Source organism: Furipterus horrens, unplaced genomic scaffold, assembly GCF_987537825.1.
Source record: "Furipterus horrens unplaced genomic scaffold, mFurHor1.1.pri manual_scaffold_1, whole genome shotgun sequence".
NCBI lineage: Eukaryota > Metazoa > Chordata > Mammalia > Chiroptera > Furipteridae > Furipterus > Furipterus horrens.
In genome coordinates, this window is record NW_028327171.1 from 6,241,635 (window position 1) to 6,255,263 (window position 13,629).

The following is a 13,629-nucleotide window of genomic DNA, read 5'->3' on the forward strand; positions in this document are numbered from 1 at the left end:
GTTCCAGAAAATAAATGGAAGTCCAATGTATGAAGTTGTGAAGAGGTGGTGCTCATCCAGACAGGTAGGAGGGGCGTCCAGACAGGTAGGAGGGGCGAAGCCGGGGCTGGGAGGTCAGGCTGTGCTGTCCTCGGCAGCAGCAGCGATGGTGGCGGGACGGCGGTAAGCACAGACAACCGTATTTAGGGGGCGGTGAGAGGCTCCTGGAGACCACCCTCGGTGGCAGACCAGACCCGTCAGCTTGCGATTCCAATGGCAGGGGAAGGCAGACTTCCATTGCTTTGGATTGTGAGGCCCAGAGGGGATGGGGATGGAGGAGGAGGCTCCCAGTCTCTCGGCAGAGAGTGAATGTCAGGAATCCATCTTGGACCCCCGCCCCCACACAAAGCACCATAGCGTAGTGAGAAGGGTTGCCTAGTTTTGATGAGTGCACGGGGCTCTTCCCGCCCAGGAAACAAAGGTAAACACAAAACTGTCAGGATGGCACAGATCATGACAGAGATCCCCGTGACGCAGCTGACCAGATAGCAAATATCTAATCTAATGAAGCAGCAGATAGGAAATCTTTCTGAGGCACAGTTCAGAGCTTTGGTGATACGAATGCTTACAGACCTAACAGTTGATCTTAAACAAGATGGGGAAGGAATGAAGGCTAGCCCTGCTGAAATGAACAAAAACACATACAAAACTAGTGGTGAGGGTAAGAAAACCAGGGACCAAATCAGCAAATCGGAACATAGCGAAGGAACAAACAGTCAACCAGTGCAGAAAGAGGAAACAAAAAGTGAGGAAAATGAGGAGAGACTCAGAAACCTATAGGACACCCATAAACGGGCCAACATCAGAATTATAGGGTTGCCAGAAGGTGAAGAAGAAGATCTGGAAACTGAAAAATTATGTGAAAAAGTAATGAAGCAGAACTTCCTTAAATTGGGGAAGGAAATAGACTTACAGGTCCAGGAAGTACAGAGAGTTCCAAATAAACTGGACCCAGGGAGAACCACACCAAGACACATTATAATCAAAATGTCAAAAAGTAAGGATAAAGAGAGAATCTTAAAAGCAGCAAGACAGAAGAAGAGAATTGTGTACAAAGGGGTCCCAATAAGACTCTCAGCTGATTTCTCAAAAGAAACTCTGCAGGCGAGAAGGGACTGGCAAGAAATATTCAAAGTAATGAAAAGCAAAAACCTACAACAACCACGATTACTCTATCCAGTGAAGCTGTCATTCAGAATAGAAGGGCAGAGAAAGTGCTTCCAGGACAAAGTAAAACTGAAGGAGATCATCAGTTCCAAACTACTGTTATATGAGATGTTAAAGGGACTTGTTTAGGAGAAGGAGGACACATGCCTGGGTTGCAAGTTTGGCCCCCGGTTGGGGTGGAAGAAGCAATTGATCTTGTTTCTCTCACGCATTGATGTTTCTCTCTCTTTCTCCCTCCCTTCCTCTCTCTCTGAAAATAAATAAAATAAAGTCTTAGAGATGAATTTCTGGACATAGTACAAAGCTTGTGAAAACTTGAGGTTTAAATAAAGTCAACTGCACTCAAAACAGTAAGATTAATTTTTAAACTACTTAATTTTGCATATCCAGAAGGCTTAGCATAACAGAGACTAAAATAAAAACGTTTGAAAGGTTATTTGGTTCTAGAACTTTTTTTTTTTTTTTTTAAGTTGAGGTGTACTTTACATAACATGCACTTAACCATTTTAAGGGGATCATATGCCCAGAGCAGGGCGCGAGCACACAACCTAGGTATGTACCCTGACCGGGAATTGAACCCTCAACTCTTCAGGAACAGGACAGTGCTTCAACTGAATGAGCCACATGGGCCAGGGCAAGCCACTCAGTTCCGAGCACATCTCTGCTTACTAGATCTAGACAGTCCTACTGAGATAGCTTGGCTTTCATATTTTCTTTCCACATGTTAGTAGAAAAATTCAGCCCTCCATTGTGAGTGCTCTTTTTGAAAGCTGCCCAGATGAAGCAATAGGAGAGAGCTGTGTTACTCAAAGTGGGTTGCTCCTGAAGGCCAGGTCCTCTCCCAGCACTGCGGCACAGTCAAGGACATTTCTCTCTCTCTTTTTTGTCAAATTCTTGCCTCACTGGGAATTGGTGATACTCCTCCTGGGCGTGTGCAATTGTGGGGTAGGACGTGGTAGAAGTGGGGAAGAGCTGAAACTCCCCCCTTTAGCCTGAGAGGCGGAGACAGAGGAAGAGCTGCCATCACTTCCCACGAGGTGGTTTCTCCCTCTAGTTCCTAAATGTCTAGCGTAGAGGAGGCAGGAGCCTGGCTGCGGCTGTGGATGGCCCAGCTCGGGGGCGTGGGGTTGCTGTGGTGGAGAGGCAGGGTCCACGCCCGGATTTGTTTTGGTCAGTTCAGCATCACCTACCAGCCAAGATGCGTTTCCATGGCAAGAATTCCCTGTACGGCTATGAAGTAGCTCCGCTTCACGTGTTTTCTTGAACCAGAGATTTGTAAAACCACAGCTCCGTGATTCGTTTTAATTAGGTTGTAGTTCTCGGACCCCAACCATGGCAGAAGAGGCAGCAAGACATCTTTTATTTGGGATTCTTTTGATGTAACACTCCATCTTCCCCTAAATGTAGGTTAACTAGTTTATTAGAGGATGATTGTAAACAACGCTTTTTTAATTAATACTTTTCAGGTGTGTAGTTTTGGAAATTGTTTAGATTTATTAGTGTTTAGTTTTGACAATTAAGAATACATTTTACATGTAACTACTTACAAAACATTCGTACAGATACCTGCTACTACAATCATGGTAGTCTTCTATTTCTAGAAGGGTTTACTTAACGTAAAATAAAAGTGAGTCAATTTAAATAAAGTATTAATTACATAGTAACACAAGTGATTAGCCAGTACCCAGCACCGAGAGACAATAGTGGCTGAACCACCAAACATCGGAAAACTAGGTTCTTGGAGAAGCAGGGTGGGTGCGAGGAGGCTACGGAAGCCCGGAAGGCCAAAGAAGGGCGTTAGCTAGAACGCGAGGGGGGGGCGGCCAGCTTCCGGGCCAGCGCGGCGCAGTGCGCAGGCGCAGCGGGCCGGGCCTCCCTGCGCAGGCGCGGGCGCTGCGGCCGGCGTGGTCCCGGCGGTGGTGCTGGAGCGGAGATCGGGATGAGCGCGGCGGAGGCCGACCGCTGGGCGTGGCTGCTGGTACTCAGCTTTGTGTTTGGGTGCAACGTGCTCAGGATCCTCCTCCCGTCTTTGTCCTCCTTCGTGAGTAGTTGCCTGGCCGGGGTCTCAAACCGGCCGCGCGAGGCCTGCAGAAGCGGCTTGGTTGGTTGGGATCGTCTCTGTTTTAAGAAATACTTGCATGCTTACATACATCAGTGAACATAGGTAACAGGAAATAGCTGGCGGCACTGGACCGCGTTTTCACGTGGCTGGGAGTTCTTAGTGCCCCTTATTCCCTGGTCCCTGGAGGCATCCTGCAGCCCTCGCTGCTAGGGGACAGTGCCCGGAGCAGAACGGCGTCCAGGGTTTGCCGGAGGCCTCGGCCTTCCCCGCGGTGCCCGGTCCCGGAGAGGCGGATCTAAGGGCTCAGGAGCCCTCATTCTAGGAGAGGGGGCGGGGCCAGCTGTCACGCTGCTGTGAGAGGTGGACGTCATCCCATCTTCCTTTACCTCCCAGAGGAGTCATTCAGCTAGTGACTGTTGGGTTGGAAGTTGGATCCTTTGTGATTCTCCTATATTCCGCTCCTCTGTCTACTGGAGCATGACTAGGAGGAGTTCCGTGGCAAATTTGATTGGGAAGGTAGGTGTGTGTGATGGAGAAACATAGGGAGCTGTTCCCCGGGGAAGGGCGCCCTCTGTGCGCCCACAGTGGGAGTGAGGGGCTGTCTGACCCAGACTGAGACCTCAAAGATTGGGTGGCCGGGTTGCAGCAGCATTCTGGGAAACTCAGTTCTTCCTGCTTTTTCTCTCCTGGTGTAAATTGATGGTGGTGGTGGGGTATATGAGACTAGGCAGGGTTTCTGTTTCTTTGTGGTTAATCTACCAGTATCCATTGAGTGCCTTTTTGTGTCAAGCTGTATTTCTAACCTTACTACACCTATTGTTCTGAGTCACAGAGGCTTCTCTCATAGCCCCCCCATCCTCCCCTTCAGAATCTTTCCTGATACTGCCTGGTCTTTAAGATGATGTCCCAGGTCCTTAGCGTTGCATGAAAGACCCTTGAAGATCTGGCTTCTGCCCATCTTCTTTTTAAAAAATTGTGGTTATGTAGCAGTCCCTCGCTGTATCGCGCGGTTCACTTATCGCGGCCTCACTGCACTGCGGGATTTTAAAAAATATTATATTTAATTATTTATCGCGGATTTTCGCTATATCGCGGGATTTTGCGATACTCTATACGTATGTTGTTAAAGTTACGTAGGTTTAAAAGTGTAGAATAAATGTAAGGTTCCTACTTCGCGGGGGGGTCTGGAGCATAATACCAGCAATAAGTGAAGGAATACACACACACATATATATGTATATATAACCCTTTTTAGGTGTACATTCAGTGGCACTAAGCGCACTCACATTGTGCCATCACCGCCATCCCTCTCCAGAAGTTTCCATCTTCCTACGCTCAAGCTGTACCCACCAAACACTACCTCCCCATCCTTCCTCTTCCTGGCAGCTGCCATTCTGCTTTCTGTCTATGAGTGTGACTATGCTAAGCACCCCAGATAAGTGGAATCATACAGTATTTGTCCTTTTGTCCCTGGCTTATCCTAGTTGTGGCATGTGTTAGGGTCGCATTTCTTTTTTAGGGCTGATATTAGTCCACTGTACGTATGTACTGCATTTTGTTTATCTGTCCATCTTTCAGTGGACATTTGGGTTGCTTCCACCTTTCGGTTCTTGTGAGTAATGCTGCTAGAGCGCTGCTATACAAGGGTCTGTGCAAGGATCTCTTCTCAGTTTTTTCGGGTACATACCTGGAAATAGAATTGCTGCATCATACGGCAATCTGACATTTAATATTTTTGAGAAACTGCCGTAACTATTTTTCACTGCGGCTGCATCATTTCCGTTCTCACCAGCCTCGCACAAGAGTTGCAATCTCTCCACATTCTCCAACACGTGTCGTTTTCGGTTGTTGCTTTGATAATGGCCATCCTAACAGGCGCAAAGTGGCATGTCGCTGTGGTTTTGACTTGCGTTTTTCCTAATTATTAGCGATGTTGAACATCATTTCATGCGCCTCTTCGCCATTTGTACCTCCCCTTCAGAAACATGGCTATTCAAGTTCTTTGCCAATTGGGCACCGGGCGCTGTTCCCCAGGGGAAGGGCGCCCTCTATAGGCCCACAGCGGCAGTGATGGGCTTTTTTTCTTCTTCTTTCAGTTCTTTATATATTCTGGATACTAACTCTTTATTCAATATATGATTTACAGATGTTCTCTTCCGTGTCATGCGTTTCCTGTCCATCTTCCTTGCAGTGTGTTACCCATCCCATTTCACCTCCTGTTGGAGCCACATGCCACTAATCTCAGTAGCTCGGAGACTGTGCTTTGTATTCCTCTCTGAATTGTCTATAGTTTCTCACTAGCTGAAGGCGAGGTGGGAGTATGCCAGGAGCTGTCAATCAGGTCTATCATCATGTCAGTCTCCTTCACCTAGCCTACCCCAAACACTGTCACAAGAGGTCATTGCTACAGTCTAGACATGGGTGAGCCTGTGCTTATAAGGGTGGCTGTTCATCATTTAGGTGAAAGAGGATCGGGTTTGACCTTGGACCTGTGTCACATCCTGTGTTTCTCCTTATGGGCTGTATAACCTTTCTAAGCTCAGACCAGCTAACTTTCTTAAACCTCTTCCCCTTTGGTCTCAGCACTGTTTGTCGGGATTGTTAGCCAGGTTTCAATGATCTTAAGCAACGTACGGCCCCCATTGTCGGTGTTCAAAACAGAGAAGAGGAATACGGAGCTCCGTTCCGCCGGATCTGGGGGCCAGTGAAAAGCTGTAGGAACGCACTGGTTCCCCGTAGGTAAAACGCTGCTCCTTCATTACCATTAGAGGCGACGCCACCACGGGCCCCAAGCTGGGGACCCAAGCAGAAAAGCCTCCCTACGAGAAAAAGAGTTTGATCGGGGCTGGCCCACGCCCAGATCGTGACCTTCTTGCGGTGTTTCTGAGGTTTCCAGTCCAGCCGGAAGCGAGGGAGGGGTGCGTCGTCCTACCAGCTGGGCAGCCGGCTGGCCCCCTCGCCCGAGGCCCTTGAGGAACACTCGAGTCCGGAATCCTCGGCCCGCTCAGCCTTGCAAGGTCCGGGGAGAGGATTTCAGCCGCCTACCGGGGTGCGGTGCGTGCTTGGATAAGGACACCCCAGCCCGTGGTGTTGACTTGGGATTTCTTGAGAGTTCTTTCTTTTCCCCCTTCAAGATGGTTGGTCCCAGGGACACACGGATGGGACAGCCTTGATCATTTAGCAGGCGATCCAGGACTTTCTTTAGCCGAGAGCGGCCGAGGAGGGTAGGGGGGTGGGCAGACTCTCCCCTCCCAAGCACCTGCTCTGTGTGGAGCGCAGGAGGCGCACTGCGCAGGCGCCGCCAGGCTGGCGTGGCAGAGGGCCCGCGAGCGGCATGCACTGCGCAGGCGCCCCGGGGCTGCCACGGTGGAGGGCGGGGTGAGGGGCCCAGCGAGCCGCACGCACTGCGCAGGCGCCCCAGGCCTGACGGTGCGGAAAGTGGTTCCCGTTATCCTCAACGTGTTCATTTTATTCGACCAGTCCCATGTAACTACTCTCCCACCGCCACCCCGTCTCCAGGGTGGATGCCCTCTTGCCCACCTTGGGCTCTGATACTGTGTTTGGCTGGATCCCTTCTTCTGACCTCGTAAGCGCCCCCTCCCTGCTCCGGCTCTGACTCCCACGGCAGGCTGCCCCTTTCTTGGAGACCCCCGTGTCACTATGCTCGGCTCCGAACGCCCTCCTGCGCCCTCCCTCCCTGCCAGGGTGTCCCTGTGCGGGAGTGCCCTGGTCACCGTGCTTGGGCTCTGAGTCCTTATCCCTGGCGTTCTGCACCCCTTCCTGCTTTACCCACCTACTTAGGCCTGAATTCTTCCCGGACGGAAGGAAATGCTTGGTCCGTGTACCCGAATGACAGCTCCGGAGATGGGGACAGTTTTTATTTTATAATTACAATTTTACAGCTACAGCGAAAGATACATACGTTTGTACCGTAGCGATTAACTGGCACGTCTGCAAAGGGAAAACTGTAACGTAAATAGCGATTCAGATGGGAGGGAGCTTGTGTGTTTGTGGTTGTAGGGAGCAGGACTAGGACAAGGCAGCGGGCGCTGGCCGCCGGGGTAAAGGGCAGCTTGCCCAGTTGAGAGGAGCAGCAGGAAGGATGGAGGAGGTGAGGGAGAGCGTTTCCCCAGTGGGAAGGCACTGATCGCGGCTGTCCCCTCCACCAGATGTCCAGGGTGCTGCAGAAAGATGCGGAACAGGAGTCTCAGATGAGAGCCGAGATCCAGGACATGAAGCAAGAGCTCTCCACTGTCAACATGATGGACGAGTTTGCCAGATACGCCAGGCTGGAAAGAAAGATCAACAAGATGACAGATAAGCTCAAGACTCACGGTACTGTTCTCAGTTGTCACTGGGAAGCATCACAAGAGTTGATTCGTAGATTCATAGAGAAATCTTTACATAAGGATTCATAGGATATATGCACTGATTCTTGGATGTTCTAAATGTTGATGTAAACTTTTAAGTTGTCTAGAAGAAACCCAATAATAATTATTACTTTTTCTTTATTTACTGGTAAAGCTTTGCTCTCTAAACACAGAAACATCCAGGATACTCTTAGAGTTTCTTTAGAGCCAACTTGTTAGGTTGTCATTTTCAAATTCAACACTTTTCTGAGAGGAGCCTAGAAAAAAATCTCAAAGTGGATTCCTGGGGGCTTTCTTGTCCCACTCTCTAGAAAATGCCCAGCAGTGCCCTTATCCGTGTAGACTCGGGCTAGGGCTCAGGTCTTACTCATTTTTGTGTTTGCCACTGTCCCTACCAGTCTGCTGTGATGAAAACGATTTTCACAGGCAGCCTGTGTGCTGAGAGTGTGCAGAGTGACAGAGCTGTCTCCATGGCTCGTGAATCACAGAGGGGCCTGCCCAGGCCTGAGGCAAACTGTCTCCCTTGTGACTTAGTGCACAGTGGAGACCGGGAAATCAAGGAAGGACATTTAGTCCTGTTGGTAAATGTGTTGTAAAAACAATCTCTGATTTAGCTGAATAGTTTTAAGGCTGACTTAAGACATTCTATTTTATATTTATATACGTAATTAGAACATATTTTGTGGGAGGAAATAACATTTCTATGTACTTGAATGTTTTCTTTCCTTTTTAGGACTGATATAATCATTTCATCCTGTTTTTCCTTTCAGTGAAATCACGGACAGCTCAGTTGGCCAAGATAAAATGGGTTATAAGTGTTGCTTTCTACATATTGCAAGTAAGTGTCCTATTGTGTCACTGGGGTCATTCAAGCTAGTAATGGCCTTTGCTCCAGAACCACTCGGCTCCTGGAATCCAGGTCTGGGAATTCAGGTTTTTCCACCTTTAGCTGCTGCACTGTCCCGCCAGCATGTAACTCTGAGCACTCTGTGAATTTATAAGTTAGACTAAAAGAAGCCTTTCTCTTGATTAGAATTGTTAACTATTGGGTATAGTAAGTACCGACTACATTGATCCTCAGGCCCTGTCACTTCGACATGAGATGGGTTCCTCAGGGACTAGAATTAGATCAGAGGCCCTCTTTAGGTCTCCCCATTTGAGGGGCATATTCAGGGCCACAGAGGGGGTGGAAAACACCTGAGGAAATGCTGCTGGGAAGGGAGGGAAGGGAAAGCGTTGCATCTCCTCCCACTATTAAAGCTTGGAGAGGGCCCGCTTCTGCACACGGTGCCCGCACTCAAGTGTGGATGGGACCTTAGAGCGTAAGGTCGCTTTTGTCACTAATAAGGTGTGTTTAGCACCGTCTTGCTGCTTAAAGGAGCCGTTCCATGAGAAAAGAACACCTCTGTTATGGGAGACCATGGTTAATGTATCAGCTAATTTAGTAGTGTGTATAGTTGACCCTTGAGCAACGTGCGTTTGAACTGCGTGGATTCACTTATATGTGGATTTTCTTTTCAATAAACGTATTGGAAAAATTTTTGGAGATTTGAGAAAATTTGACAAAAAAATCCCTGACTGGTATGGGTGAGTTGATTGGGCGTTCTCCCGCAAACCAAAGGTCGCTGGTTTGATTCCCGGTCAGGTCACATGCCTGGGTTGCAGGTTCTGTCCCGGTTGGAACATGTAGGAGGGGCAACCAGTCGATGTTACTGTCTCACATCCATGTTCTTTTCCTTCTCTTTCTTCCTCCCTTCCTCTCTCGCTAAAAATAAATAAATCTAAAAAAAAACTCACAAATGAAACACATAGCCTAGAAATATTGAAAATGTTAAGAAAAAGGTATGTCATGAATGCATAAAATATATGTATATGTTTTCTCTTCCTTATGATTTTCTTAATAACATGTCTCCAGCTCATTTTATTGTAAGAACACAGCATATGATACATATAACATATAAAATATGTGTTCATTGACTTTTTATGTTATTGGTCAGGCTTCCAGTCGATAGTAGGCCATTAGTACTTACGTTTCGGAGGGTCGGTGCTTCTAATCCCCGTGTTGTTCAAGGGTCAACTGTATATATTATGGGCGGCTGTTGGCCGCAAGGACTTGAGGTCATCCACGTGGAGAGCGTCCTTAGTGTGTTTCCGTGTCCCCTCCCCTTTCTGTGGTGATTGGCTGCATGAGTGGCAGGCGTTCCCACCCACCAGCAGTGTCTCTGCAGGCTGCCCTGATGGTCTCCCTCATCTGGAAGTATTATTCCGTTCCTGTGGCCGTGGTGCCAAGTAAGTGGATAACCCCGCTGGACCGCTTGGTGGCGTTCCCCACTAGAGTCGCAGGTAAGAGTGTCCCAGGGAACATGGCGGAAGACGATGGAGAGACAGGAGGAGGCGGGCGGTAGATTAAGTCAACCTGACATCGTCCCCATCGTCCGCGTCACTGGGGGCAGTGCTCTGTGTCAGCCCTGCCAGGCCTGCCGTGAGGAAACGGAGATCTAAGAGAGGTCCCTTGTCTGGTGTCCCCGAAATGTGAAGTAGCAGAGCCGGAATTCAGCCCAGGTCAGCATCTGGGGTCTGAGCCGGTACCCGCAGTCCGGTGGCTCTTCCGTCAAACAGCACGTCTGGTTCCCAGATTCTGCGCTCTCTTGTCAGTTCTTACGTGTAGCGAGAGCATTTATGGCCCTTGGCCATTATTTTTGAAAGATAGTTTATTTTGGATGTTAAAGTAGTACATGTCATTGGAGAATGACTACAGATAGAAGACCAATAAAAATAATTCATTAGCCCTGGCTGGCGTGGCTCAGTGGATTGAGCATCAGCCTGGGAACCAAAGGGTCGCCGGTTCGATTCCCAGTCAGGGCACATGCCTGGGTTACAGGCCAGGTCCCCAGCTGGGGGCACGTGAGAGGCAGCCACACACTGATGTTTCTCTCCCTCCCTTTCTCCTTTCCCCTCTCTCTAAAAATAAATAAATAAAATATAAATAATAATAATAATAATTCATTAGCTAGGAATAAACTCTTAACATTGAGGTATATTTTTCCAATCTTTTTTTCTTTTTTCTCTTTATTTTTATGCAGCGGTGGGCAAAAGTAGGTTTACAGATGTGAGTATGTGAAACAGAGTTTATTCTTACATTATTATTTATGCTTATATGTTTTTCATACGAACAACTGTAAGCCTACTTTTACCCACCCCTGCGTAGTTCAAGTTGTCCAATTGTTTTGTCCCTTTTTACTTTATACTGTGAGCCTTCTCCCATATCAATAAACTTCTCTTGGTTAAGAAAATTCGAATAGCTGTTCTTCATTTGGATGTGTCATGATTTACTAATTTCCCTGTTAAAGGATGTTTATTTAGGTCCTGATTTTTTCTACCGAGAGTAACGCTGCAGCACACGCCCCGGTCAGGCAGTCTTTGGTTGTGGTTTGTGATAACGCTGGAGGTGAATTACTGCACTCCCACCCCCTTGACTCAGGACTTAGGAGGGCCGTGCCGGCACAAGAGGCCACCCTTCTAGGCCGCCAACAGCCACTGGCCACCCCTGCAGCCCGTCTTCCTGCCTCTCATTTTCCAGTGGGACAGGGACGGTGCGGGCAAACTGTGCTTCCTTTATAAAGCTTTTTCGAGAAGGGAAAACCAAATAGTCTCACAAAGTGGTCTTATCCCTGGCTGGTGTGGCTCAGTGGACTGAGTGCCGGCCTGTGAACCGAAGCGTCGCCTGTTCGAGTCCAGTCAGGGGCACACGCCTGGGTTGTGGGCCAGGTCCCCAGCTGGGGGCATGAGAGAGGCAATCAACCGATGTTTCTATCCCTCTCTTTCTCCCTCTTCCCCTCTAAAAATAAATAAATAAGTACATATTTTTTAAAAGTGGTCTTATAGTTTATTAATATCATAAACAATAAACCATATCTCTCTGGCAGGGAGGAGAAATTCAAACCAGTGCTCATTGTTCTGTATAATTCCTGCTTAGTAAAGAAGGCAGCCCTTTGAATTAATAGAAAGTCTGATGAATTCGAACCCATGAAGTACAAACTTCGTCTTAGCCCAGCACCGCTCAGAGATAATGGAGCTGCTCTTATTTCCTCTAAGTTAGAAGTGGCAGAGGCGAGGAATGGGGGCAGAACCCTTGGTGTGCTTGCTTATGTCGACTTTCTTAATTTTTAGGTGGTGTCGGAATCACCTGTTGGATTTTAGTCTGTAACAAAGTTGTGGCTATTGTGCTTCACCCGTTCAGCTGAAAAAGAAGATGCAGCAGCTCGGATGCTTTTAGAGACGGATTTCTGGTTAAACAACCTGACAACTTTTATTGTTTTGTCTTGTGTTTTTAAAGAAACAAAAGCGCACAGGTTGGTTCTTTTCTTGAACACGCTTGTTCTTGGACTTGATGTGGGATTCTTATAAGAATAACGATTTATACATGTGTCATTGAGCCCACACAGTGCAGGTTTGTGACAGGAAATATGTGGCGTTACGGGCAGCAACATGCTGTTCCTCATGATCTGCGCTCTGGGCATGTTGTAAAGGTCGCATCGCCAGTCGGAAAGTCAACATTTTCTGGTAACTTAAGGACTTTAAAGACTTCATATTGTTTTTTAACCCAGATTAGAAAGCAACTTAGTTTACTATCACTGCTAGGATTTGAAATTTTGTTTTCTAATGTCGTGCAGTACTGGAGAAAGGACAACACTAACTGACAGTGCCTGTGTGTTCCTTCTGTTTAAAATGTCCCTTGTTGAGCAAGCCTTTGTGGAGTATCATCTACTTACTCGAAGCTGTTAATTGTTCATTTCCAGGTTTTGTAAATGTATTCGTGAAACCATAATGTACTGTTTTGTGCTTAATTTGTATGTTTGTATTTAAAGCGTTTCAGATGAAATGTATTTTATAAGCATTTAATATTTATGCTCCATAGAGTGGAACAGAGTTAAAAAACAAAGTAGGAAGCCTGATGAATTAATTGAAATGAAAACATGTTTGGCCCATAGAGTATAATTCTGCTAAATATTTCTTAAAACACTTTTAAAAAAAATTAAAATCTTTGCAAGTGCTTGTATGACTTCCCTCTTTTACAGCCACTTCCTTGCTATGACCAGTCTGTCACTGACAAGCCGCAGAGGGCTTTAACTGTTAGCTAAGTGCGCCACACTGACACCATAAAGCTCGATTCCATCCCTGGGTTGTTTTTTTTCTTTAAATTCTTGTCTATTCTGTTACAGTTGTTTCCCCCTGGCCCTCCGCTGCCCAGCCCTTTCCCAGCTCCCCGTCAATCCCCACAGCAATTCCTAGTGCTAAAAATATGGTATCTGTGCTGTGTTCCCTAATGGTCCAATAAGGAGCTCATTATGATTTCTGCTAATTGTACCGTGAAAAGACAACGTGCTGTGTTACTTTAATTTATCATTCCCAGAGCGGGTTTCACGTTGCCCTGATCACTGAGACTTAGCCAGCCGGAAGTTGATGTGGCTTTAAGAAAGGATACAGAACAGGGAACGCAGCTGTATGTCTAGCAGCCGGCATAGTGAGGGCTCAGTCACCATACAGGGGACATTCTGGCCGCAGGGGATGAGGAGCCCACCTGAGGGGTAGCTGGCAGCAGCAGGGTCCCTTCGAGGCCACGGTCTGACGCCCACTCACAGGGAGCTGCAGTTATCGGAGGCGGGCTGTGCAGCTAGCGATCGGGCGGCCAGGTGCACGTGCCCAGGGCCGTCCTCGAAACACCGATCTGCGGAAAGTCTCCCTGACCACACTCTTACTTGTCTCCTAAAGATATAGTCTTTCAGTTAACGCTGCCATTTTGACAAATCTCACTGAGGCTAGAGGAAGAGATGTGCAGTGGTTCACAGCTGTTAGCGCCTTCTGCACGCACTAATAACTCATGAAGATGAAGTAGGGGAAATTTAAATGTCTGTCATATCACACATCATTGTGGTTTTTCAAAAACTTTGTTTTTAAATAGGTAAGTAAATGTGGTACCGAATTCATAAG

At 47.6% G+C, this 13,629-nt stretch overlaps 1 protein-coding gene across 1 annotated transcript; it reads left to right on the plus strand.

Moving 5' to 3' along the window:
• Positions 1 to 3,074: 3,074 nt before the first annotated feature.
• On the plus strand, positions 3,075 to 12,308 carry GET1 (guided entry of tail-anchored proteins factor 1). The gene is made up of 5 exons (XM_090271788.1): positions 3,075 to 3,247; positions 7,438 to 7,603; positions 8,409 to 8,476; positions 9,867 to 9,981; positions 11,809 to 12,308. The coding sequence occupies exons 1-5, from the start codon at positions 3,146 to 3,148 to the stop codon at positions 11,880 to 11,882; spliced, it is 525 nt and encodes a 174-aa protein (XP_090127914.1). The 5' UTR covers positions 3,075 to 3,145; the 3' UTR covers positions 11,883 to 12,308.
• Positions 12,309 to 13,629: the final 1,321 nt, after the last annotated feature.

What these genes read in the sequence shown, in the direction of transcription:
- GET1 (XM_090271788.1), top strand. Translation starts at nt 3,146, where the DNA reads ATGAGCGCGGCGGAGGCCGACCGCTGGGCGTGGCTGCTGGTACTCAGC. An exon ending in TCCCGTCTTTGTCCTCCTTC is followed by an intron (nt 3,248 to 7,437) that starts GTGAGTAGTTGC and finishes CCCCTCCACCAG; the next exon opens with ATGTCCAGGGTGCTGCAGAA. An exon ending in GTTCCCCACTAGAGTCGCAG is followed by an intron (nt 9,982 to 11,808) that starts GTAAGAGTGTCC and finishes CTTAATTTTTAG; the next exon opens with GTGGTGTCGGAATCACCTGT.